We start from the raw sequence: 24,870 nt of genomic DNA, 5'->3' as shown, positions 1-24,870 counted from the left end.
TTTCATCAATGGTTGAATAACTTTCCTTGTCTGTTTCTGTATTTAATTAATTCAAACACTAAATATTAAAAATGTGTCGATAAAAGAGTAACATGCGAGTACTTACCATGAAGAACTCGATAGGACTGTATCGATACGACTTGTGTATCTGTATGAAATGTGACAAACTTTCAGTGTATATAATATATATTTGTGGTGAAATTTAGTGATTCAATAAAGAGGTGCACTGAGTAGTACATGTTGTCTTCATTTGTTTGATAAAAATGTTACCTGCAAAGTAAAACTTACTTTAGTGATGTCGAGAAAACCCACTTGTAGAGAAATATATATATGTATAAACGGCTCGTTTGGGTTGAGAAAATATGTTACATGTGGTCAGCTTCCGGTCAGTTATCTCTTTCTTTCTTTGTGAACCTGACGATGACCGAAGAAGGTCGAAACGTTGTTTGCTCCTCTACGTAAAATATACTCTTCAAACAAAGAAACGCAAAAGGCAAAATTTGAGACATATTGTTAACAAGTTTATTCCGGTTAGTTCTGTATGACATGTGTGAAACTTTGCACATTCACTGCTGAACATCCAAAGTCTGCAAAGGCGAAGTCCACGCTCACTAGTTGACGTTTAACGTCACTCAACGTCAATAACGAGTATGCCCTCCGTGAGCATCAATAACTGCTTGGCATCTCCTGCCCATGGAAGCGATGAGATGACGAATCACATCCTGTGGAATGGCGGTCCACTCAGCCTGCAAAGCTGCTGCAAGCTGAGGTAGAGTCTGCGTTTGAGGTTATCGCCGTCGTAGACATCGGTCCAACTCGTCCCAAAGATGTTCGATGGGGTTTAAATCTGGTGATCTGGAAGGCCAGGGAAGAACGTTGATGTTGTGGTGTCTCAAGAAGACAGTGGTGAGTCTTTATAGTTTTTATAGATGTTACAAAAACACACAGGCTTTCATAGGGTGTCCTAACTTTTGCACATGACTGTATGTTCAATAGTTATGCACGTAATTCACTGTATAAAACCATTTAAGTGTTCGTAAAACTAAAGCGAGAAATATTACAAAACTAAAAGTTCATTTAGTTCATTGGTGTGGAAAGTTCCAAGTGAAAAAATTATTTTGTTTTATTGTAATTTACGGTTATGTTTGTATGGGCCTTCTTAAAAACAACTGTACTGAAATTATCAAGGCTATGGTTGTGCAAATTTAAGTATCGGACCACTGGTTTATGTATGCTACAATTTATTATATATATAGGATGTTCTCGATTATGTTCTATTAATAATCTACTGGTTTTTTTAAGTACAATTTTGCCAAACATGAGCAAATTTACTGTTTTGTTTGTGATACCTAGAGAAGGGCATTGCTCGAAACGTTGCATGGACAATAGTATATATTAATATATACATATATATCCGTAGTTAATTTACTGATGGTTTTGCCTTCAACATTTTTTTATGTCTTTCAACAACCACTACGCGTAATTTTCTACACCGTTTTATGACAACCCAGTTCAGGCTTAACCTTCTTTAATCTAATAACACCCTGTTAAACTGTTAGTCACCACCACCAAATTGTTTATCTCTGTTGATGTACAGGCGTACGTAGAGAGGTCTAAAAACATTGTGAAAACTCTATTATTTTGTCTATAAAGTTTCAATATATTGCAGTTGCTGTTGAACGATGAACTCTGGAATTAAACATCGTTCAACGCTTTGAAAGCTACATTAAATGCCGAAAGCTGGAGATGCATTACAAACTGTCAAGCAGTAGGCCTAGCATTAGCTATAAAGAACAAGTCTACTTGTTTACGATACTTTGTCATCTTTCAGCTGTTAACCCGTAACGTTTAAAGTATTATGCGATGTATATATATCGAATTTTATAACAAACTTATTTTTCATCGTACCGCCCTACTGATGAATTCTGGTATTAAATGAATGGACGCTTGGGTGTAGACGTGTGGAAGTCAAATGGTATTGTTACTCATCTCTGATTTGGAATCCGAAATGGACAAACATCCGCAACTTACGTGATGTTTATATTTACCACAAAACTTTATTGCGCCCATAAACCGGTTTTTTTGCCCACTGTTATACAGACTAACCTCGGGATTATGGTTACTTATAAACCAACAGGAACTGCGTGATAAATAATTGACTTTCTTTCTATCTCTTCCGACTGTTAATTAATAGAATGCTACGTCGTGAAATGTACATAGAAAGACTTTCAACGAAATGAAAGTCTTTTTCTCTTCAGTTTCTGAATAAAAGACTTGTTTCTAGCCCAAAGGAGTGTAATTACATAGATAAATATACAGGTTATGGCCCCTATTTATCAAGCGACTTGAAGGTAATCTTAAGCTTTATCTGTCATTCTATTAAAACTCGAAAATAAAACACAAATTAGTATATACCATTTCATTTAGCTCCATCATATTTTCTTTATAAGCTTAACATAATTTTTTATACTGTTGTTTCTGTAAAGTTAACCTGATGATAAGGGCAAACTTTACTCATAAATTGCGGGACCAAAGCCGTTGCCAAACGTACTCGTTCTCTTGGCAGTGAGGCGTTATAATATGACAGTCAGTATCGCTATTTGTTGGTAAATTCGAGTGACGGTTGTTGTATTATCTTCTGTATCAAATACCTTGGCTCAAAATTCAACAACCGATCTACCAAAACCATATATGTTTTATTCATTACAAAGTAAAACTTTATGTAAGTTAGAATTCATTAATACATCCAATACTCTATCATCTTAAAATTATTTCACAGACAACTTGTCGAATTAATTAGCAAATATTTTCGTTTGAAAATTATGACATATTTTACTGTAGAACCATAACCACACTTAAATTTGTGTTTCAAAAAAGACGTTAGAGAACCATTTTCACCATTCTATGTAATGTTGAGGTTTGTTGTGTTTTAAATGCGAGATACGAAACCGCATTTTTCATTCTATGTTCCTCTTGATATATTTATTAAATTTCTTTTTAATTCATGTTATTAATCTTAATGTATAGAACTTGCTTAAAATGGTATCCTCAGTTTTCTAATATCGCTTTGATATTAATATACTTGAATTATATGACAAGGTAGGAATTATTTAGGTTCACGACATCTGGTGTTAATATTTGTAAACATCAAAGTAAAATCAAGGGATTCAGTCTTTGTTTCTTTTGTTTAGTTTCACAAGAAATGAATTAAATACTAGGTATATATATATTTATATTTGTTTTGATCTACAGGTGATGCTTAAAATTTACACTCGTGTTTTATGTGCCGATATGGAATACAAAACCCTGTGTATCACCCGTGACACTACAAGCAAAGAACTAGTGAAACATCGAGATCCAAACTTATTTTATCTAACGATGGAAGTTTGGATGAGGAAACAGGTAAGAAGTGTTTTTTTGTTTTTTTATGTAACTTTAAACTATAGAAATAAAATAGTCTCCTTGAAAATCAAAAAGAGTTTGTTTTTTTTAATTTCGTGCCTAGCTACACGAGAATTATCTGCGCCAGCCGTCCCTAATTTAGCAGTGTAAAACTACATGAAAGATAGCTAGTCATCATCACCCACCACCAACTCTTGTGCTACATTTTACCAATGAAGAGTTGAATTCAGTGTAACATAATAACGTCCCCATGGCTAAAATGGTGAGCAAGTTTGGTGTGATGGGGATTCGAACCCGCGACCCTCGTATTATGTATCAAGAGCCCTTACCACATGCCCGTGGCAGGCCGACGAAATGAGCAGATGTGGGTAGAACATTGAGTTTTTCCCATAAAATATATTTTTAAATTCAATTTTACATAACTATTATTTTCATCCTTTTGTCAGGACTCGAATGAATTTGATTAGTCAAACATCAGCAAAGTTATTAATAAGTTATAAACCTTCAAAACAACGATCTCGTAGTGGCACATGAACAAAGTACTGTTACAAAATTAAATAAAGAATGATGTGACAAACAAAAACAGGAATGTTATGAATGAATGTAAAACTCAGATCACGTTGTGACACCGAACAGGACGTTGCTACTTTTACTCAAAAGAATGATGACGCGACACATGCTTTAACACAAGCACATCATTGGGGTAGAAAATTCTGTTCCTAACATTTAAAACTCGTTTGGTTAGGTAACCAATAGTTGCTTTGGTCAACTTACCGAGATTTTGATTTACCAATAAATTTATCAATACATATTTACTTATACACAATGAAAAGTATACCATGTTTGTGTTTTATACGATAGTGCTATAAATCTGTTTGGATATTACTATCAGATGTTAACACTATTTCTCTATATCTATGCCTATTCTAGATATCTCAACCTACATATTTGAAAACAACTCACTTGTATACTGCTATACTACAGCAGGAAAAATATAAACAAATAAAACTGCGAATCGTGTTTAGCAACATATTACGGTTCAACATTCACCTTCCAATTATCAGTCTTAAACTCTTAACTTCTAAACATATAGTCGTGCATTATGAGAAGAAAGTGTAATAAAGAAAATAGGTTAACCTTGTTCAGTATAACAGAATGAGAACATCAGGTTCACACAGAACCTGTGAATAGGGTTTTATCATTCTCTTGATGATTTATCATCACTTTTCTGTGATGATAAATGTAGGTGTTTTTAATTTTTTTATAAATTATTTCCCAGCGCTAAGCTACAGATTGCGTTATCTGCATTCTAACCACTGCGGGAAATCGAACCCTGGATTTAAGTGTCATAAGGGTGCAAACTTGCTGTTGGTGCACTGGAGACTTTTTTTTCGTTAACACTTTGTTATAAGTGACTTTTGATTAACTTCAGGTAGCGAATTCTATGTCGAAATAAAGGTATATATATTTATAACACAGCTTAAAGTGTTCAGTAGTATACTACAGCCATCCTAGTCCCAAGGTTTCATACTAACACAAGGTTACACCAAGTCTCAATTGATGGATAACTTGACTCTGTACTATCCACAACGCTTTTTGGTACGCAAAAGCAATTTTTTTTCACAACACTTTGCGCAATTATGTACAATAAAATGCAACTGGTTTACTGTGGCCAAGTTTAATTTTTCACTTTATGTTCATAGTAGGATGTAGGCCAGACCTGATCTGGTACTTAGGGCCAGACCTGATCTGGTACTTAGGGCCAGATCTGATCTGGTACTTAGGACGCTCGATATGCGTGTTGAACAACTCGTCATTGAACATGTTCTTCCTGTCAGCATAATAACGTTACGGTGAATCTTACTACTCGATTTTTTGTTTTGTTTTGTTTGAATTTCGCGCAAAGCTACATGAGGGCTATCTGCGCCAGCCGTCCCTAATTTAGTAGTGTAAGACTAGAGGGAAGGCAGCTAGTCATCACCACCCACCGCCAACTCTTGGGCTACTCTTTTACAAACGAATAGTGGGATTGACTGTAACATTATAACGCCCACATAGTTGAAAGGGCAAGCATGTTTGGTGTGACGGTGATTCGAACCCGCGACCCTCAGATTACGGGTCGAATGCCTTAACCCACCTGGCCATGCTGGGTCTACTATTCTATTATAAAAAGAGTAGCCTAAGAGTTGACGGTGGGTAACGCTGACAAGCTGCCTTCCATCTTACCTTTCCCTATAAAGTAAGGACGGCTACGTGGAGAGAAAATAGACGCCGCCAGTGATAAACAAAAAAAATGTTTTTCCAAATCAACCAATAAAAAGGCTCCATTTTTATTGTTTAATATCGCGATGGAACTTTTATTGCATATTTTTTTTAAGTAGTTGTGCCGTTAAATTCGAAATTACTTCTAAGCAGGTTTTAACAGTTTCAACAAACTATAACTTTCTAGGTTTACAGTGAAGAGGTGGTTTGTAGTTACTGAATCATAAAGAAATATTATTTTTAATAGTTCTTTGAAATTTTCTTGCTCATAAGTTAAATTAACGAACCAAAATTAAATGAAATATAAACTTATTTGCATTACTGAAAAATTCAACATTTATATGATTACACTCGCTCGTTCTCAAACATTGTTACATTGGATTTTATGTTTTTGCGGATATCTTACTGGATTTAGTACGTTTCACCATCGACTTGAAGGAGTGTATGGCGTTTAGAGTGAATTTGTTGTGTAACTCAGCTGTGACGCAAAAATACCAGGATACGTCATTTTGAAATGTGTAATATTATTCTCTTCTGTCGTCTCAAAATACACAAAAAATACACGTGTCCTAACACGTGTGTATAATACGGTGCAGTGATACATCGATAAAATATACAATCCGGGTTCACTGGTAAAGTTAAAATATGTTTTCATTTTGTAACAACTTCGTTACTTAAGTGTTATTCATGAAGTATTATCTCACGTTATTACAACTGGCTCTTCACAATCTGAATCATTGTTACATCTTTCGTCCTCAGAAGTTGAACAATATTTACAGCTACAAGGTGCTCTTATGGCTGTACAACCACAACGAACCCTAATTTCCCAATATATTGAATAGTATTTACACGTACAGTTTTAGTTTATAAGTCCTTAAAATAACAAATAATTCTTAAGTACTTAAAAGTACAACTGGTCCATATGTTCTAACACTAGAACTATAGCTTTTATCGCCTTACAAACTAGCGTTTATCTCTTGGAGCTACAGATAAACCTTACATCCTTACAACTTCAACTCAACCTTACGTCCTTAAAACTTGAACGAGCTTTTATCTCTCCATAACTGCAACTATATCTTGCGTTCTTAAAACTACAACTAACTAATACACCCTTACAGTTAATCTTTACGTCTTTCCATCTACAACTAACTTTTGCTTTCTTACAACTACAGTTGGTTGATTTTGGCTTCAACTGATTGTGAAATATTGGAAAACAATGTTTTGTAGTCAGTTAGCTATTTGTATTTATTAACAGGATGCACTCATTGACTTTATCTAGATCTGAAATTTTTACGCAAAAGAAAGAAGACAGAAGTCAGTGTGTTAGTTCAACTGTTTAAGTAGTGAAGAAGACAGAAGTCAGTGTGTTAGTTCAACCGTTTAAGTAGTGAAGAAGACAGAAGTCAGTGTGTTAGTTCAACTGTTTAAGTAGTGAAGAAGACAGAAGTCAGTGTGTTAGTTCAACTGTTTAAGTAGTGAAGAAGACAGAAGTCAGTGTGTTAGTTCAATTGTTTAAGTAGTGAAGAAGACAGAAGTCAGTGTGTTAGTTCAACTGTTTAAGTAGTAAAACTTCTTCAAGATCTCGTTCTTAATCACCTCAGGTTAAAACTCAATACCAGTTTGTTGTTAGCGTCAGAGTCAACGATCGATCTCGAAAAACACTTTTCTCTTTTAGACCATACATATATACAGTTCACTGTTATTGGATTATTTATTCATTAAATGCGAAAGAGAGGTGAGAAAAAAAAGTTGTTCCAGAAATTCCTTACTTTCCATGTATTTAATAACAATAAAACAATCTATTGTTACTGAATTATTTATTTCTGATGTACTATGTCCAGCTAGTGAAATTTAAAATTCATCTTTAGAACTGATCGTGATTATCTATAAACTCTAAAAAAAAGAGACAGAGAAAGAATACGATTTAGGTCTTTTAAGAAAACCCAACACTATGTATTGCTGCTACGTTTCTATGACATTGGAACTCCATGTTTTTAGTTTATTTTGGCGTTGTTTTCCAGTGATGTGAATAGTGTAGCTACAAAAATTATCTCACCATCAAATTTATAAGATACTTAGTTTTTCTGGTAAAGTTTATTTTCTTTTCTTTGATGTTCATGTGCTCACACAGAATATCTACCATCACAAACTAGCCTAGTTCGCGGTGCTGAGCCAACAGCTACTTTTGACAGATTATATATATTATAGATTGTATAATAAACTGAGCTTTAACTACACACACACATAATTTAACTGCATATCTCATAAGTAAGAAATAATGCATTTTAATGTATGGACATTCAATTATCATACGGGATTAGTCACCTTAAATGCCTATCTATATAAGTGAAAACAAAGACATGTCGCTTTCCGACATGACCTACGTTTCACATAGCTATAGTTTTAATGAAAACCAAACTTTAATCACAGACACACGAGAGGTGGTGATAAAAGGAATATCATCCAACAACAGTGTTTTATTTATGTATTTGTCATTGAAATATGGAGCATGTAATCCATAATATTCCCACCAAGATTAGTCTGGATTTCATACTTTTAGATTTTCAGGTGAAAATGTATTATTCCGCTACACAAGGGTCTACTCTACTTGGTAAAAAATGGGGATATAAAAAGAAGCAGAAACGTATTTAAGATATTGTGTTCCAGTGTTTCGAAAGTTCGCCAATCAGAATTGAGGTTTCAGTATGGAGTCTCATTTATTAGAAAGTTCTAGAACATCCAGAACCTCAGTAGTAAAGTCAGCTGCTAATTTTATAGGAAATAAACAGCTTTGCTTGTAAACACTTATTAACGGTTTTTATATACATCTGTTTACTTTTCAGTAGCTCATCAGCTTCAGTAGTAAGTTAAGCAGATCAGATTTTATCAACAAATCCTGTATTTTTTGTACTGTTTATTAGAGAATAAATGACGTGTTTGAATCTACAGAAAACAACCCACTGAAAAACGAATCGTTGCTTAGTAGAATTATAAAATAAAAGTTCCTTTAAGAGATAAAATTAATTTAACCGGAAAATATGCTGAAGGAGTAGAGTGAATTATTTAGTTAAATCTACAGTTCCTTTTGTCCGCTTTGAAATTTGATAACAAAATCATAAAACTGAAACAAACATTAAACTCATGTCATGCTGAAGGAGTAGAGTGAATTATTTAGTTAAATCTACAGTTCCTTTTGTCCGCTTTGAAACTTGATAACAAAATCATAAGACTGAAACAAACATTAAACTCATGTCAAATTCTATCTTGAGATCAAATATTCATTATTTGAGAAACAAAAAAGCGTGCTAACAGTGACTGACAGACTCCAGAAATTGTTAGCATGATGCATCAGAATCCTGTGATGTGTATCACACATATATATATAAAATTGTTAACATGATGCATCAGAATCCTGTGATGTGTATCACACACATACACATATATGTAAAATTCAACTGCGTTTTTAAAAAATAAGAAATATTGCATTTTATTGTATGTACACTGAATTATTATATGGCATTAGCTACCTTATATATTCATATAATGTTCACTATCGACTATTGGCTGATTATAAAAGTACAATATATTCCATTCTTGTAAAAAATTAGTAATTACAGTGACAATTACTACCATTGATTCAAAAATGATGATATATGTCATACAACTTTGCGGCTCTAGAAGAGTGTCTGTAAATAGTCTGTGGATGTATGATAAATGGAACGTTACTGAGCCATACATATCTGGTTTGCTGCGTGTGTGAAGTGATAGCGATAACGCAAGCGAACGTCGTCATTACCCGGAAATGTTTCGTCAAATGAATTGACTCACTCAGGAAAGGAGTTTTGACTAGATTAGAGACGCGTCCCTCATTATTAGTTGTTTAATCAAAGTTTATGCGTAAAGCACACTTTGTTAAAAACAATGGTCTTCTGTGCTTTACTAACTACAGTATCGAATCCCGATATTTAGCATTATAATTTTTAAGACTTACTTTCAAGCTATCAGGGACTTGAATATGCATCGTTCCTAAACAATAAAACTATCATCTGAATTTTAGGTTAACTATGATGTTTATGTTGAATGCTGAATATTCATGTTGATTTATTAGAAAGGTTTATTTTATGACAACTTCGATGATATAACAGCAAAATAGTTTTTAATTTAGAAGTTTATGACACTGAGTTGTAGGAAAAAGCAAAATAAAGTTTGCAAAGTCGTTTTCAGCTGAGCCTCACGTTATGTTTTTGTACTAAATTAGAGGGGGGGGACCCGGCATGGCCAAGCGCGTTAAGGCGTGCGACTCGTAACCTGAGGGTCGCGGGTTCGCATCCCCGTCGTGCTAAACATGCTCACCCTTTTAGCCGTGGAGGCACTATAATGTGACTGTCAATCCCAAAAGATTTCCACCTGTAATTATTTTTAGATAGAACCTAAGTGTAAGTATTCTTGTTAACGCATTTTAATGTTTGAATTTATATTTTTACATGGAAGCGATTATCTGTATTATATGAATTTTTATGTTTGGATTCCTTTAATGAAGATTATAATTAAACTTCTATCATTACTTTATATTGGAAGTAAATACGTACTCCTTGCTGACGTACTTATTTGCTTTCAACAAATTCACTGGCATTACTATTTTTATCCATCAATACTTTTAAATTTCCTAATTTGGAATTTCTACTTTGCTCTATAAATGAACATTTCCTGGTGTCACATTCTGAAGTTTCATTTCATGGAAGGGATCACTTCTTGTTAGGAGACTATTAATTAGTCTTGTATTTTCACATTTACTTTATTGATAAATATGCGATGCAAACAAATCTAAAGTGCACGTGCCTGTTCAGTGTGTATTTATTATTATTTTTTTTAATTTTTCGAGTTAATGTTTCTTGTTTTTCCTGTAACCGGACTCTTGTTTTTTATACATTCATCTTCACTACTAAGTGGTTGAAATTTGAATACACAGAAAATTCGGCTTGAAACAGAAACATCTACAATATGTAAATGTGCTTCTTTAAAAGGTAATATAAAGGTGACTTTTAAAAACCCAGCATTTGATGTTGAATAACACTGCACGTTATCAAGAGACAGCGAGTAAACAAAGCGTTTAGTAATGGGTTTCTATCTGGAATCACCACATACGTTACATCAATTTAAAACAATCTTTACATATAACAGAAACATACCACTACAATTTTCGAGATTAAAAAACATAAACAATAGAAGATATGATAACATTTAGTTATTGTTTCCTCTAATGAATTCAGTGCTCGATAAAGTTTGGGAATAAGCTTAATTTTGCTAATATTCAAACTTAATGCTGTGAGACTCTCAGTGAGAAAGACATGAAATTTAGAAGTAAAAGGTAATGAAAATTAGGGATGGCTAGCGCAGATAACCCACGTGCAGCTTTGAGCGAAATTCAAAACAAATAAAACAGTTTAGCACGATTTATTTAGGATATGCAATTTTGCTCAACATTATAGGAACATATAAGAATTTGGCCGAGGTTTTTGCAAATATTGAATAAAATACACCCAGGATACCCAGGTTTAAGTTTTTGTAATACTTGGAATAATGTTTAAAAACAATCTGGGTTCTTTTCCTTCTTCTTTCTTGTCTTCAATGGATATTCGGTAAGTTAACGGACTTATAACAATAAAACAATGGAATTTTTTTTTGGTTAGGCAGAATCTGCTCATGATATACAGGAATAATTTTCTGTATTTATAGCACACCAAATATGCTCGCCCTTTCAGCCGTGGGGGCTTTATAATGTTACCAACTATTCGTTGGTACAAGAGTAGCCCAAGAGTTGGCGGTGGGTTGTGATGACTAGCTGCCTTCCCTCTAGTCTTACACTGCTAAATTAGGTACGGGTAGCGCAGATAGCCCTCGAGTAGCTTTGCGCGAAATTCAAAACACACACACACACCAGAATCACGGTATAAAAATCCTTACGCCATATATTATTAATCTTACAATAACTTTGTAAATTTATATTTGGCTATAGACCAAGTTCTAAACATAAATTCATGTATACTTAATTCAAAATTTCAGATATTGTTTCTTACACAACAGAAATAAAATCGGGCCTAGCGCGTTAAGGCGTGCGCTATGTAATCTGAGGGTCGCGGGTTCGCGCCCGAGTCGTGCCAAACATGCTCGCCCATCCAGCCGTGGGGGCGTTAAAAAGTGACGGTCAATCCCACTATTCGTTGGTACAAGAGTAGCCCAAGAGTTGGCGGTGGGTGGTGATGACTAGCTGTCTTCCCTCTAGTCTTACACTACTAAATTAGGGACGGCTCGGTGCAGTGGGCTAACAACCTACTCACTTAAATACCTGTTCATGAAACCGCAAGTGATTGCGGCCCTATGTTCCTTGACGGAATCGAGTGGTAGATGAATGAATGAATGACAAATAAAATCCATCAACACGGGAAGAAGTAGTGGTAAAAAAAAAACCCTATAAAAACCGCAAAATTGAAAATTTTTATATATTTCCCCATAGACTCAAATAATCTTAACACCCAATTTAGTGAAAGTCTATTAACAAGGGCGAAGTAATGCTGAAACAACACCATAAAATGGGAAACTAAAAATTAGTATATTCCACCACATGGACCTAATGAATCTTCATATCAATTTTGGAGAAGATCCATCTACACCCTACGAAACAATTACATGAAGATATTTTCAGAAATTTTCTTGGGAAATAACTTTGGATACTTAGGCACACAATAACAAAACTCTATACAAAAGGTTCGTTTTTGAATTTTGCTCAAAGCTACACGAGGGCTATCTGTGCTAGCCGTCCCTAATTCAGCAGTGTAAGACTAGAGGGAAGGCAGCGAGTCATCACCACCCACCGTCAACTCTTGGGATACTCTTTTACCAACGAATAATGGGATTCACCGTCACATATAACGCCCCCACGGCTGAAAGGGCAAGCATGTTTGGTGTGAAAGGGATTCGAACCCGCGACCCTCAGATTACGAGGCGAGTATCTTAACCACCTGGCCATGCCGGGCCTTTACAACACTCATATAAAGTGTAAATTACATAAAATAAATTAGAACACACGAATTACAACAATTAAATTTTGTAGCTTGAAACAAGTTTAATTTTACAAACATCGCTCTAAAGTCTAGTTTGTCTGAGAAATATATATATATATATATCCTAAATACAGCTCTTTCTGCATGGTAACGATATTTGTGATATCCATATACGTATACATAATATACAATGTGTAATTACTTCTACCGTGTTTCTCCGAAAATAAGACAGGGCTTATATTAATTTTCACTCCAAAATATGACACTAGGGCTTATTTTCGGGGGATGTCTTATTTTGATATATTAAAAATATGAAGTCACAAAGTAAAACTATTAAACTAACCATTTAAAATAAACTATTACTAAACTATTAAACTAACTGATTAATACTTAAACAAACTAATTAACTAACTATTAAACTAATTAATAAATTAATTTTTTTATTTCTTTCCTCTTCCTGCCACTCTTAACTAGGGCTTATTTTAAGGGTAGGGCTTATATTAAAACTATCCCCAAAAATCACACTAGGTCTTATTTTATGGGTAGGTCTTATTATCGAAGAAACACGGTATCATTATAAAAAATATTTTTAGATACTTTTTCTTGGGCAAAGACAAAAAGAAAATCGGTGAGTAAAATCTCCCAACATTGTTGAAACAGATCTAAGTTGAACTAGTTTTACGAGTTTCTGCTATTTGAGTTGTGGTTAGGGTAGGGTCAGGTACAATTTAGGCCTTTTCTTCTCTCCTTTACGATTTCTGTTTTAAATTGGCAAATGATAGCGAAAAATTCACGAAAACAGGGCTTAAATGTCAAAAACAATCATTCCTCGTACCTCTTCAGGGGGCTATCTATGAATATAACACAGTACTAAAATGATTCATTTCCACTTCCCTTCTTTAGGTTCTGAAAACTGTTTGCAAACAGTTCACCGGTAATTCATCACTTTTCTCTAGATCGATTTATTAAGTGCGCATTTTACATGAATACTCTATCATATACGCGTTTAATGCATTAACTTACGTAATGTGGTGAATTCTGATAATAGGCGACGTATTTAGTATAATACCCTGGATATTGATTGTGTCTTATGTTATAGTTTGGATTAGTAGTGAATTCGTAAAAAAATTGAATTATATGTGGAACTCGTGATGGCGCAAAACCGACCAAGTAAAGCAGAGAACAACGTTTCTACCTTCTTAGGTTATTTTCAGGTTAAAGTGTTAATACCATCCTTCCTGAGATGCATGCATGTGAAACTATTCGAGTAAAATGTTTCTTAACTATTTAAAAAAATAAGACAATGCCGATGACTTTTATCAGATAAAATTTCTTAATATATTCTTGAATACTGCTACGACAGGATCAATTTCCATCTTTTGCTAAGCCTGATTGCTGATGTCTATTCTGCTAAGCCTGACTGCTGATGTCTATTCTGGTAAGCCTAACTGCTGACTGTTTGATCATTAGTTTGGTTTATGTTTCGGTTCAAATATTGTTAAATTGGTCTTTTCTCGAGCAAAATAGCGTTTGTTTATACTGATATATTTGTCGTTTATATGGTAAACGTACTGCAGCTGTATAGGTATATGATTGTATGATCTGGGTAGATGAAGCTACTGGCTGTGATGTTGTTTGTAGTAGTGGAGTTTTATAGCTAGCTTTTGTGTTTTGTTTTTAAACACAGTTTGTATGTTGGTTTTCATAAGTTTGATACTGTGATGTTGCCGTAAATTCTTTGATGTATTTCAGACATTCTTTGTAAGTTCAATATGTATTTGTTTACATGACGTTGGCAACTGTTACAATGCTTTACAACTATAACGAGTATTTTCCCTCTTCTTTTTGAAATTTCTGATATTATAGAATAATACCGTTTGATATTACACTCTGGATATCCTAGGTTTTTGGTGTATGTACCGTTTGATATTATACTCTGGATGTCCATGGTTTTTGGTGTATGTTATTACACTCTGGATATCCTAGGTTTCTATTGTATGTACCGTTTGGTATTACATTCTAGATGTCTTAGGTTTCTAGTGTATGTACCGTTTGATATTACATTCTAGATATCTGGGATTTCTGGTATATGCATGTGCTTTTACTATGCTTGTTGGTTTTGTGTTCTGTTGGATATTATTTTTTTCTGTTTTAAGGTATAAAATATTGCTCTATATAAGTACATTTTTAATGTGTTTAATTTTGATATTCTAATGATTTTTTTTGTAAACAAAGGCTTTGACATTTCGTTTTGCTTCTGGTAGATGTAGTGTAATAAGTCCTGGTTTGAAGGCATACAGGGACCATGCTTTCAGCAGATTGTATAGGTCAGCTTCCTCAATACCTCTTACTAAAACAATATCCTTAGACGTTTCAGTTCTGCAAGTTTTACGTCGAATTTCAGCTCCTAGGTGGAGTTGTTTGCATGTTCCAGGTATGTCTTCCATTATGACCGAGTGTGTAGGTGGTTATGATTGGATATTAGTGTCTTTTTTACTGTGTGTTTTGTGATGGTTTTCTTTCTCTCTTTAGGAGCTGTTGTGAATCGGTTAGATTCTATACATGTTTTCATGGGTTTGCGTATGAATTTCAGTATTCATAGTGATGATATTTGTTGTATATGTATTTGCAGATTTAGGATATTCTTTGTTGTCAGTTTGAGGTTCACTGTGGAATATTCTTCACTGTACATGTTGTTTGTTTCTTTGTTGTCAGTTTGAGGTTCACTGTGGAATCTTCTTCACTGTACATGTTGTTTGTTTCTTTGTTGTCAGTTTGAGGTTCACTGTGGAATCTTCTTCACTGTACATGTTGTTTGTTTCTTTGTTGTCAGTTTGAGGTTCACTGTGGAATCTTTTTCACTGTACATGTTTGTTTGTTTCTTTGTTGTCAGTTTGAGGTTCACTAGGAATCTTCTTCACTGTACATGTTTGTTTCTTTGTTGTTAGTTTGAGGTTCACTGTGGAATCTTCTTCACTGTACATGTTGTTTGTTTCTTTGTTGTCAGTTTGAGGTTCACTGTGGAATCTTCTTCACTGTACATGTTGTTTGTTTCTTTGTTGTCAGTTTGAGGTTCACTAGGAATCTTCTTCACTGTACATGTTGTTTGTTTCTTTGTTGTCAGTTTGAGGTTCACTAGGAATCTTCTTCACTGTACATGTTGTTTGTTTCTTTGTTGTCAGTTTGAGGTTCACTAGGAATCTTCTTCACTGTACATGTTGTTTGTTTCTTTGTTGTCAGTTTGAGGTTCACTGTGGAATCTTCTTCACTGTACATGTTGTTTGTTTCTTTGTTGTCAGTTTGAGGTTCACTAGGAATCTTCTTCACTGTACATGTTGTTTGTTTCTTTGTTGTCAGTTTGAGGTTCACTAGGAATCTTCTTCACTGTACATGTTTGTTTCTTTGTTGTTAGTTTGAGGTTCACTGTGGAATCTTCTTCACTGTACATGTTGTTTGCTTTTAGTTGATATTTTATTCTTTGGGGAACTTTAATTTTCTCTCTTTGTTATTTACTTTTACATGATAGGTCTTTTTTGGATATTGCCAGTAATGAGTTCAGTTGGACAGTTTTTAAAGTAATCCACATCGATCTTATTAGGTTGTTCAATGCGTGCGTTTGAATTATTATACTAAAGCCACATTGAGCTATCTACTGAGTCCACCGAGGGGAATCGAACCCCTGATTTTAACGTTGTAAATCCAAAGACTAACCACTGTACGAACGGGAACGGGTCGACCACAAACAAATGTCGGAATTCTTACGATGCCATTTAGAAGCTGAATATTGAGTAACATATCGTTGGTTGGTTAGTTTAATTCAACGTTGTGACTTACAAGGGGCCTTAATTGTCTGCTGTTTCATCAACCAGGAATTGAGTCATGGATCTGTTACTGAATGTATAGTTCAAAGTTGATTCCAAAGGTTTCAACATGCAGATGAAAGTCTTGAAGACCACGAAGGTCGTGGAAGGAACCATCATTAGATAAAAACACATTAAGGGAAGCAGTGAGACAGACCCTCGCACAACAGAAAAGCTAGGCACAAGCAAATCAAGCATTTTCAACCACCTGAGTGTGATTGGAACGACGAAAAAGTTGGATAAGTGGATTCCAAAATTGGCGTTATGAGACCTGTCAAGGATGATGCTCCAAAAATTGAACGAATTGGGAATCATCCATCTTATTCCTCAGACCTTTCCCTTACAGATTTTTATTTATTCAAGCACTTTGACAACTTTTTGAATAATACACGCTTTCAAAATCAGGCAGGTGCAGAGGAAGCTTTCAGGGAGTTCATTGACCATACAAATTCTTATTTCTACAGCAGAGGAATAAACAGCATCGTTACATGTTGGCAAAAGAGTGTTGAAATAAATGGTGCTTACTTTGATTAAAGGATATTTTACAACATTGGGTTACACTTTTCAAAACTCTGCAGCTCAAAGACGACATTTATTTCTGGACAACCTAATACCTAGTTGTTTTGGGTACGACATGAATGTATTTGCTTGTAGTTTGTAGAAATTTCTGTTTGTTGACGTGTTGTAAATTTAAATAAGAGATTTGACTTCAAATGTCAAAACGATATTCCCTCGTGCCAACGCTGTACTGCTACTTGATGTTATGTTGGTCACTTGTGTAACTGTGCCTGTTAATGTTCAGAGCTCGCTCGGTTGAAGTAACTTCAAACTCTAACGGTCTTTAACGGTTTTTCTGGGAGCAGAAAGCAGGTATGTATCGACAATCACAATCCTTTTACAAGTTGAGACACCGGATTTCCAGAATTTAAAAAAAGTTTGTTTATTTTGTTGTTTTTCTTTTTGGAATTTCGTACAAAACTACAGGAGGACTTTTTGCGCTAGCCGATCCCAATTTAGCAATATTAGACTAGAGGGAAGGCAGCCGATTACGAGTCGAGCGCCCTAACCACCTGGCAATGCCAGGCCCCAAAAAAAAGTCAAATAAAAACCTTGTAGAATGAATCAAATATTTACACTAATACAGACGTGAGAATCTTTAGGTTAAGTCCGTTTGTGAAAGATTCCGAGGAATGTAACATCCATAACCTGGATAAGCAAAATAATGACTAAAAGTCAAACTTTCATACCATTAACTTTGCTGTGAAGACTCTTTTTACTATCAGTAACTTAAACATTGTTGAAAAATAAAGAACAGCATCAATTCTATGTCACCTAACTCTGAAGAGCATTTGAAATTAGGTGTAACATTAATTACGGTTGAAAAATACAGTTACGATACCTCTGTATGAGATAATGTTGAAAATAGAATTATTTTCTTCCTTACTAACTACAGCAAGAAATAAATGTATTTTCCCTCTTCAAAAGTATTTTTGAAGTTAAGATGAAAATACAAATAAAAAGAGTAACTATAGTATAATCTGTTTGTTTTTGAATTTCGCACAAAGCTACACGAGGTCTATCTGCACGTGTTGAAATCACACTATTTCAGCATTGTAAGACTAGAGGGAAGGCAGCTAGTCATCACCACCCACCGCCAACTCTTGTGTTACTCTTTTACCAACGAATAGTGGGATTGATCGTAACATTATAACGCCCCCACAGCTGCAAGGGCGAGCATGTTTGATGTGTCGGGGATTCGAGCCCGCGACCCTCTGATTATGAGCCGAGTGCCTTCACCATCTGGCAATGCCGGTCATATTATAGAATAAGACGTTTTTATCAGCTTCATACAATACAGTTGTTTTGTTGTGATGATAGCACTAAATATATTATTTTAAATGTTCTAGTTCGACAATACATGGAACAACACTAGTTAATAGTGGGAGTTTTAATTAAATGTTGATCCTGAAACACAGGATCTACATGAGCTTCTTCAATTTTTACGTTTAATGTATTTGACATTGTTGATTACTTCACTTAAGCCACGTATTGGTTCTTCAGATATTACACATTTATAATTTTATTGTGCTTTGTCTACTTGTATTAATTATACAACATTTTCAGTAGAATTGTTGTGATATGCCTATGACGTATTCTGTTCTTATCCTACAGTTTATTTTTATCGTTTTCAAATGGTACTCAGTGATTTACGTGTAGCACTGTTAAGATATAATTTACATGCACCATTTTCGGTTATTAAAGTATTATTGACACGTGTCATCTTTCAGTGTGACATATAGCTTTTAGAGGTTGTGTCACACTGATTGTAACAGTTTATGCCTGAGTTCAATAAACTAAAAGTTGAAATACATTTTTACTTTGTGCCCATCAGATGTGCTAGAACATTAAACATTAGAACAATAAAGACAGCTTAACTGACTCTCAACCATAGTTAACTAGTTCACGTGCATGTATAGCGTGTCCTCTGCATAAGGAATAAGACTCTTTCCATCATCTGATAACATGGAGACATGTTTTGTTTTCTAGAAAAGGACGCCAGTCTTCCATTGGAAGTTCGTGGTTTCAAAATCAAAGTTTCCGTTAGATTGTTGTTGATTGAGGACATCTTGAAAGTCGATCAAAACTACAATACATGGACATTGTCCTGAAAAGGACCAAAATAATATTCAGTTCTACAGTTATAAATACCAAATCGTCAAGAACATAAGTACGGGGAGGAGGAAGAGGGCACAGAGAACCTGTGCTTTCAATCTGTTTTACGACTGGACAACATTCTTGGAGTGTAAGTTAATAATCAACTAGAACTTTCTTATCATCAGTTTTACTATCATCAAATTCAATACACGTGCTCTGTCTTTAACTTTGTTGTTGCTCTAGTGGCTGGAGTCGAAGATATTCTATTTTCGTGGTTGTTTGATTTTAATTAATTCGTCCTGACAGAAAATGTCCGACAAAAACTTAATACAATTCATCACACGATAAAACAAATATTTTATTGGTTTAATAAAGAAATGTTAAAACTAAACCGTCCTTTTAAATCCGGTGTAGAATATCACAAAAACTTCAGATTTGTACTCTCTCATGAGTTAAATTTTTCAGGAAAACAATTTTCAACTAATAGCATTACTGATGCATAGTTCAGAATAATTCTAATATTTTAACTACCAAAGATTGTCATCGTGCTATTAAACAGAGGAGGATAGATTCAGAAAATCAGATGCTTCATTATAAAGTAGTTATTTCTAATAATGTTTATATCTGATTACATATTAATTTCACTATTTTTAAGAGAATTGTTAGAAATATTGGACAAATCTAATAACTGTAAAAGAGGGAGCTTCTATTTTATTGATCAACTGCCTGATCAGAAAATGCCATGAATGTCTGTCGGTGTTTGGGTAAAAAAAGTTCATACCCTGGAGGGTCAGGTTCTCTGTGCCCTCTTCCTCCTCCCCGTACTTATGTTCTTGACGATTTGGTATTTATAACTGTAGAACTGAATATTATTTTGGTCCTTTTCAGGACAATGTCCATGTATTGTAGTTTGTATACAGTGATTATTTTGATCCTTTTCAGGACAATGTCCATGTATTGTGGCTCGTATACAGTGATTATTTTATTCTATCTGCAGAATGTCAAGTTTGTTGGTGGCATTTTTTTATTGTTTAATACACATATATATATATGTATATATATATATATTATTTAAAATTTATATATATATATATATATTATTTTTAATTTATTTTTATATTTAAAATATAAGTTAAATGGGGAGATATTTAGGACTAGCTTCATCATGTATGAGGTACCTGTCTAGTTCGCATAGTAATTCATTTTTCATTCAATTCTTATTAAAGTACATTATTGTAATATGTATGAGTCTATCTGGTATGGTTGGTATGTTCGAGTATTTGTGAATGAACTGAGATAATATAGTTCTTGGAACTCTGTATGCAGTTGTGAGGAGTGTGTTTTGGATTGTTTGTAGTTTGGTTTTAATTATTTTATTGCTTACAGTTATCCATGCTGGAGCTGCATAATCTATTACAGGTCTGATATATGTTTTATAGATTTTTAGTAATGCCAGTTGATAAATAATTTTTTCTTTGAATTTCGCGCTAAGCTATCCGAGGGCTATTTCTGCTAGCCGTTCTTAATATAGCAGTTAAAGACCCACCGACGATTGTAGGGCTACTATTTTAAGAATAAATAGTGGGATTTACCATGACTTTATAACGTCCCCTACCGACGAAAGGGCGAGTATGTGTGACGTCGATTCGACCATGTGACCCTCAGATTATGGAACGAGCGTCCGAACCCCCTAGCCAATTAATAAATTATGAAAATTTTGAAAATAATCGTCCAAGTTGATAATGAAAAAATATATTATTGTATTTACAACAAAAATCATGTAATCCACACTCTTAGAAACGTTTATCATTTATACTTAAATAATTAGGTTGCTCCCTTACCTTCAGTCAAAACATAATCATATTCAAATAATGATGTATTGCACTTACCTTGAACAAAATTATCTTCCTATTATGCTTCAAAATTTGAATTGTATTTTATATATTGTATTTCTGACTTGTTCAGTTATCAAAATTAAATTCCATAAATCTTCTTTATTTTGTATTTCATATCATTATTTTATTTTGCACGTCTAGTTATATCAAAGACTATTAACGAAGAATAATAAGTTTCAGATGTTTCAAGTACTAATTTATTCTAATACTCGAGTCATCATTCAGAAGTATCATCTAAACTATTCAGTACAGGCTATAATATCTAGGTATTTATGTACACTATACAATATATTGTAGAAAAATATCATTTTTCATAGTGAAAATAACTAATCAAACAACAAACTCTTAGAAAAGTTTTCTTCCATTTTATTTTTCTTTACCTTAGATACTTTTTATCATTTCTCCACAAATGTATAATTTACAGTAGACACAAAAATCAAGGTTAACAGAATGTTCACGCGCTTTCGTAAAGTACATTTTTTTAAATTCACTGACAAAATCGGAGCTAGATCTATTTATTTATTTAATCTATCGTTTCTTTCTTCACTGAGAGAGCACGTCCTGGTGTAAGTGTACCTGGAGGGTTCATTATTCGCGTCCCGCTGAGAAAAGATTTATATCACACTTTAGGAAAATGGATCCGCTACAAGAGGACCAATGAAATACCAATATTTGTAAAACAGTTGACAATGGATACCTTTTCCTAGCTGTCTTTTCTCTAGTTCAAAATACAAAACTGCTGAGCTCACAAAGTCCTTGCTCAGCTTTACGCTAAAATTATTAAACAAACAAAAATACCTTCACTACGTTTTTATGAGCCTAAAAACACACACCTAAGATTATTTATTATACTTTTCGTGATTACACCTTTGTATTTTATGTTTCATCAATCACTTCAAAAAGAAACATTCGAGGTTATTTCACCTTATTTATAAGAGAGCTTTTCTTTTCATTAAGCACGTTTTTCATAAACTAAATTATGACGGATATATAATTAAGGAGTGTCTTATGAACATGATAATCCATGTTAAAAACTGTGTCTAACAATCGATTCTGCACATTAAGCTCTAATCTAACTGTAATTAATATACTCATAAACGTAAATAACAATAAATATCTATTTTCCTTAACTTCTTCAGCACCTTTATTTTGTACAACGTGTAACCAAAGTCCATCGTTCTTCTATCTTCTTAATGACGCGAAAATCCACTTGTAGATAAACATATATACACTGCTGGCCAAAATCTTAAGGCCAATGAACATAAAGAAAAATATGCATTTTGTGTTGTAAGATTCAATCACTTATTTGAGTAGAGCTTCGAAAGATGGAAATAAGAAAAGGAAAAAAAAACATTTTTAGCATTTAATAGGGAAAATGTGAACACTATGAAATAAGCCTAAACACTAGCTGGTCAAAAGTTTAAGACCATACCAAAAAGAAGTCCTAAACAGGGTAGGAAATGCCCAACAAGAGGTCTCAGTAGTGAGTTGCACGGTTGTCATTGCAAATAACTTCAAACATTCGCTTTGGCATGATCGATAGAAGCGTTTGCAGAAGACTGACTGGAATGTTATTCCAAGTGGTGAAGATGGCTTCACGAAGATCATGCACTGTTTGAAATTGACGTCCATTTTTATAGACTTCCTTTGCCATCCACCCCAAACATTTTCAATGGGGTCCAGTTAGGACGAAGACGCTGGATGATCCAAAAGAAACGCGTTATTCGCCATGAAAAAGTCCTTTGTCCTGCGGGCATTGTGGATTTCAACTTTGTCCTGCTGAAAGATCCAGTCATTTTCACGCAAGCGAGGGTATTCAGTCAATAAGGCTGACTGCCAATATCGCCAGCTGCTCTTTGACGCCCCTGTATAACCTGAAGCTCCGTTGTTCCATGGAAGGAGAAAGCACCCCAGATCATGATGGAACCTCCTCCACTGTGTCGTGTAGAAAATGTCTCCGGTGGGATATCCTTAACACAAACATATTTTAATACAAAAATTATAATTTATGAAAACGGTTATCACTAAGAGTTATTATGGATTATATACAACAGTTTTACAAAACGGTTATCACTAAGAGTTATTATGGATTATATACAACAGTTTTACAGACGTTAATACTGCTCCTCATCGTTTAAGTTAGCTAGTTTGATAGGCTGCACATCCTTACAAACTGAATGTTTCCGCCGAATATATTTAATATTTTCGAAGTAATAATGTAAAAGTTGATTAACTGAAGTTGAACGGCTTGTAACGTTAAAAATCTATAAATGTTGCGAGTCAAATTGTGTAGTTTTCCGATTAGTTAGAGCTAATCACAATTGTAACATTGCATTCTGATGGTAAGTGACTAACAACATTCTTCATGTATTACTGTCTCTCGGTTTTTATATGAATCAAGCGCGTCGTTCGAAGTTTCAAGAATGTTCTAGCGCGTTTTCGTAAAAGAAATTTTGTGAACTACACTCAAGAAACTTCTACAAATTTCTGAAAAAGGCTGGTCTAGAAAAAATACAAATCTCAATCAAATTAAAGTATTTTTGCTATTAAAATTTCTTCGTTCCTACTATTTTACGATTGGTCATGTTAAAATAGTTTTAAAATAGAGACAAAGTTTCTACTTTTGCTACAATTAATAAATAAGATCATTTTTTTAAGAATGACTCCACTGTTCATGAACATATAATTTTATGTGTATGCTCTATTTAATACAAAGTCAGTTTTCAGCTATAAGTGAAATGTGGGTGTACTGTTAGAATTCCATTACCATTTGACTTTCCTTCAAGTCTTCTTTTGTTAATCATTTCATCTGTGATTAAAACTATACTAACAATTATCTAGTGTTTTTAAAAACAAAACAGATTTGATCATCCGTTACACAGATATTTGTGTTCAACGTGTTTTATATGTTTTTACAGCAGTTTCTTAACTTTATATTTGTGATTAAGATAAGAAAAAAGGATTGGTACAGTTTTCCATAATGATAATCGCTTCCTGTAGGCGGACTGTTCATGTGACTTTTAAAATTAACAACATTTACGAGTTTAATAACACCTGATAGCAACAAATATTTTTAAATTTTCCATATTAAAATAAAGTTGTATCTAAAGTATGTAAGTTCTCATACACTTACTCGCTCCATTTACTACTATAATTGTATTTATATATACACATATATACGTATGTACATTGATATAGACTGACGGGAATTTAAATAGAAATGTTGTTGGTTGTTGTTTTTTAGGGTAACACTGTCTTCTCAGTCAACGTTGTACGAATGTTGATGACGAAGCTTCGTATGGATAATTCCACAGAAACTGCGCATGTCAGGTAGATATTAGTGGTTGTCTGATTTAATAACAAGCTCAGCGATGGTAAAATGTGTATATAAATAAATATATTTATGTCTCATATGAAAACAATTCTAGTTCTTCTTTATTTGTAGTTAAGCACAAAGCTACATTATGGATTATCTCTGTTATCTAAACATGTATCTAAACCCGGATTCTAGCGTTGGAAATTCGCAGTCATATCTTTGTGCCACTAGGAGACATAAGAATTTTCTAAAGATATATTAATTTTTGTTAATTTTTTATATAAAATCCATGCCTTGTACCAGAAACACAAAACTGTATGTTGTAAAAAGTTCTCTCCAGGTGTTACTACTGGAAAAGAAGTTTGACGTTTTTATTTCTAATTGTTGTTTTGTTTCTTTGTTTGGAAATTCTCACAAAG

At 33.9% G+C, this 24,870-nt stretch overlaps 1 protein-coding gene across 2 annotated transcripts; it reads left to right on the top strand.

The window, feature by feature from the left end:
• Window positions 1-521: 521 nt before the first annotated feature.
• Window positions 522-24,517, top strand: LOC143246173 (uncharacterized). 2 transcript variants are annotated; one of them, XM_076492383.1, is made up of 3 exons: window positions 522-906; window positions 3,253-3,402; window positions 24,380-24,517. In XM_076492383.1, the coding sequence occupies exons 1-3, from the start codon at window positions 835-837 to the stop codon at window positions 24,467-24,469; spliced, it is 312 nt and encodes a 103-aa protein (XP_076348498.1). In that variant the 5' UTR covers window positions 522-834; the 3' UTR covers window positions 24,470-24,517. The 2 variants fall into 2 exon arrangements, with proteins under 2 accessions (XP_076348498.1, XP_076348499.1); XM_076492384.1 differs by lacking the exon at window positions 24,380-24,517 and adding an exon at window positions 6,944-8,817 and having other exon boundaries at window positions 524-906.
• Window positions 24,518-24,870: the final 353 nt, after the last annotated feature.

The sequence above is a fragment of the Tachypleus tridentatus genome, chromosome 3 (genome assembly GCF_004210375.1).
Source record: "Tachypleus tridentatus isolate NWPU-2018 chromosome 3, ASM421037v1, whole genome shotgun sequence".
NCBI lineage: Eukaryota > Metazoa > Arthropoda > Merostomata > Xiphosura > Limulidae > Tachypleus > Tachypleus tridentatus.
The sequence above is the reverse complement of the archived record's forward strand: the minus strand, read 5'-3'. Positions and strand labels throughout refer to the sequence as shown.

Coding starts and splice junctions, on each gene's coding strand:
- LOC143246173 (XM_076492383.1), top strand. CDS start 835: ATGGGGTTTAAATCTGGTGATCTGGAAGGCCAGGGAAGAACGTTGATG. Junction 907..3,252: donor GGTGTCTCAAGAAGACAGTG/GTGAGTCTTTAT, acceptor TTTGATCTACAG/GTGATGCTTAAAATTTACAC. Junction 3,403..24,379: donor AAGTTTGGATGAGGAAACAG/GTAAGAAGTGTT, acceptor GTTGTTTTTTAG/GGTAACACTGTCTTCTCAGT.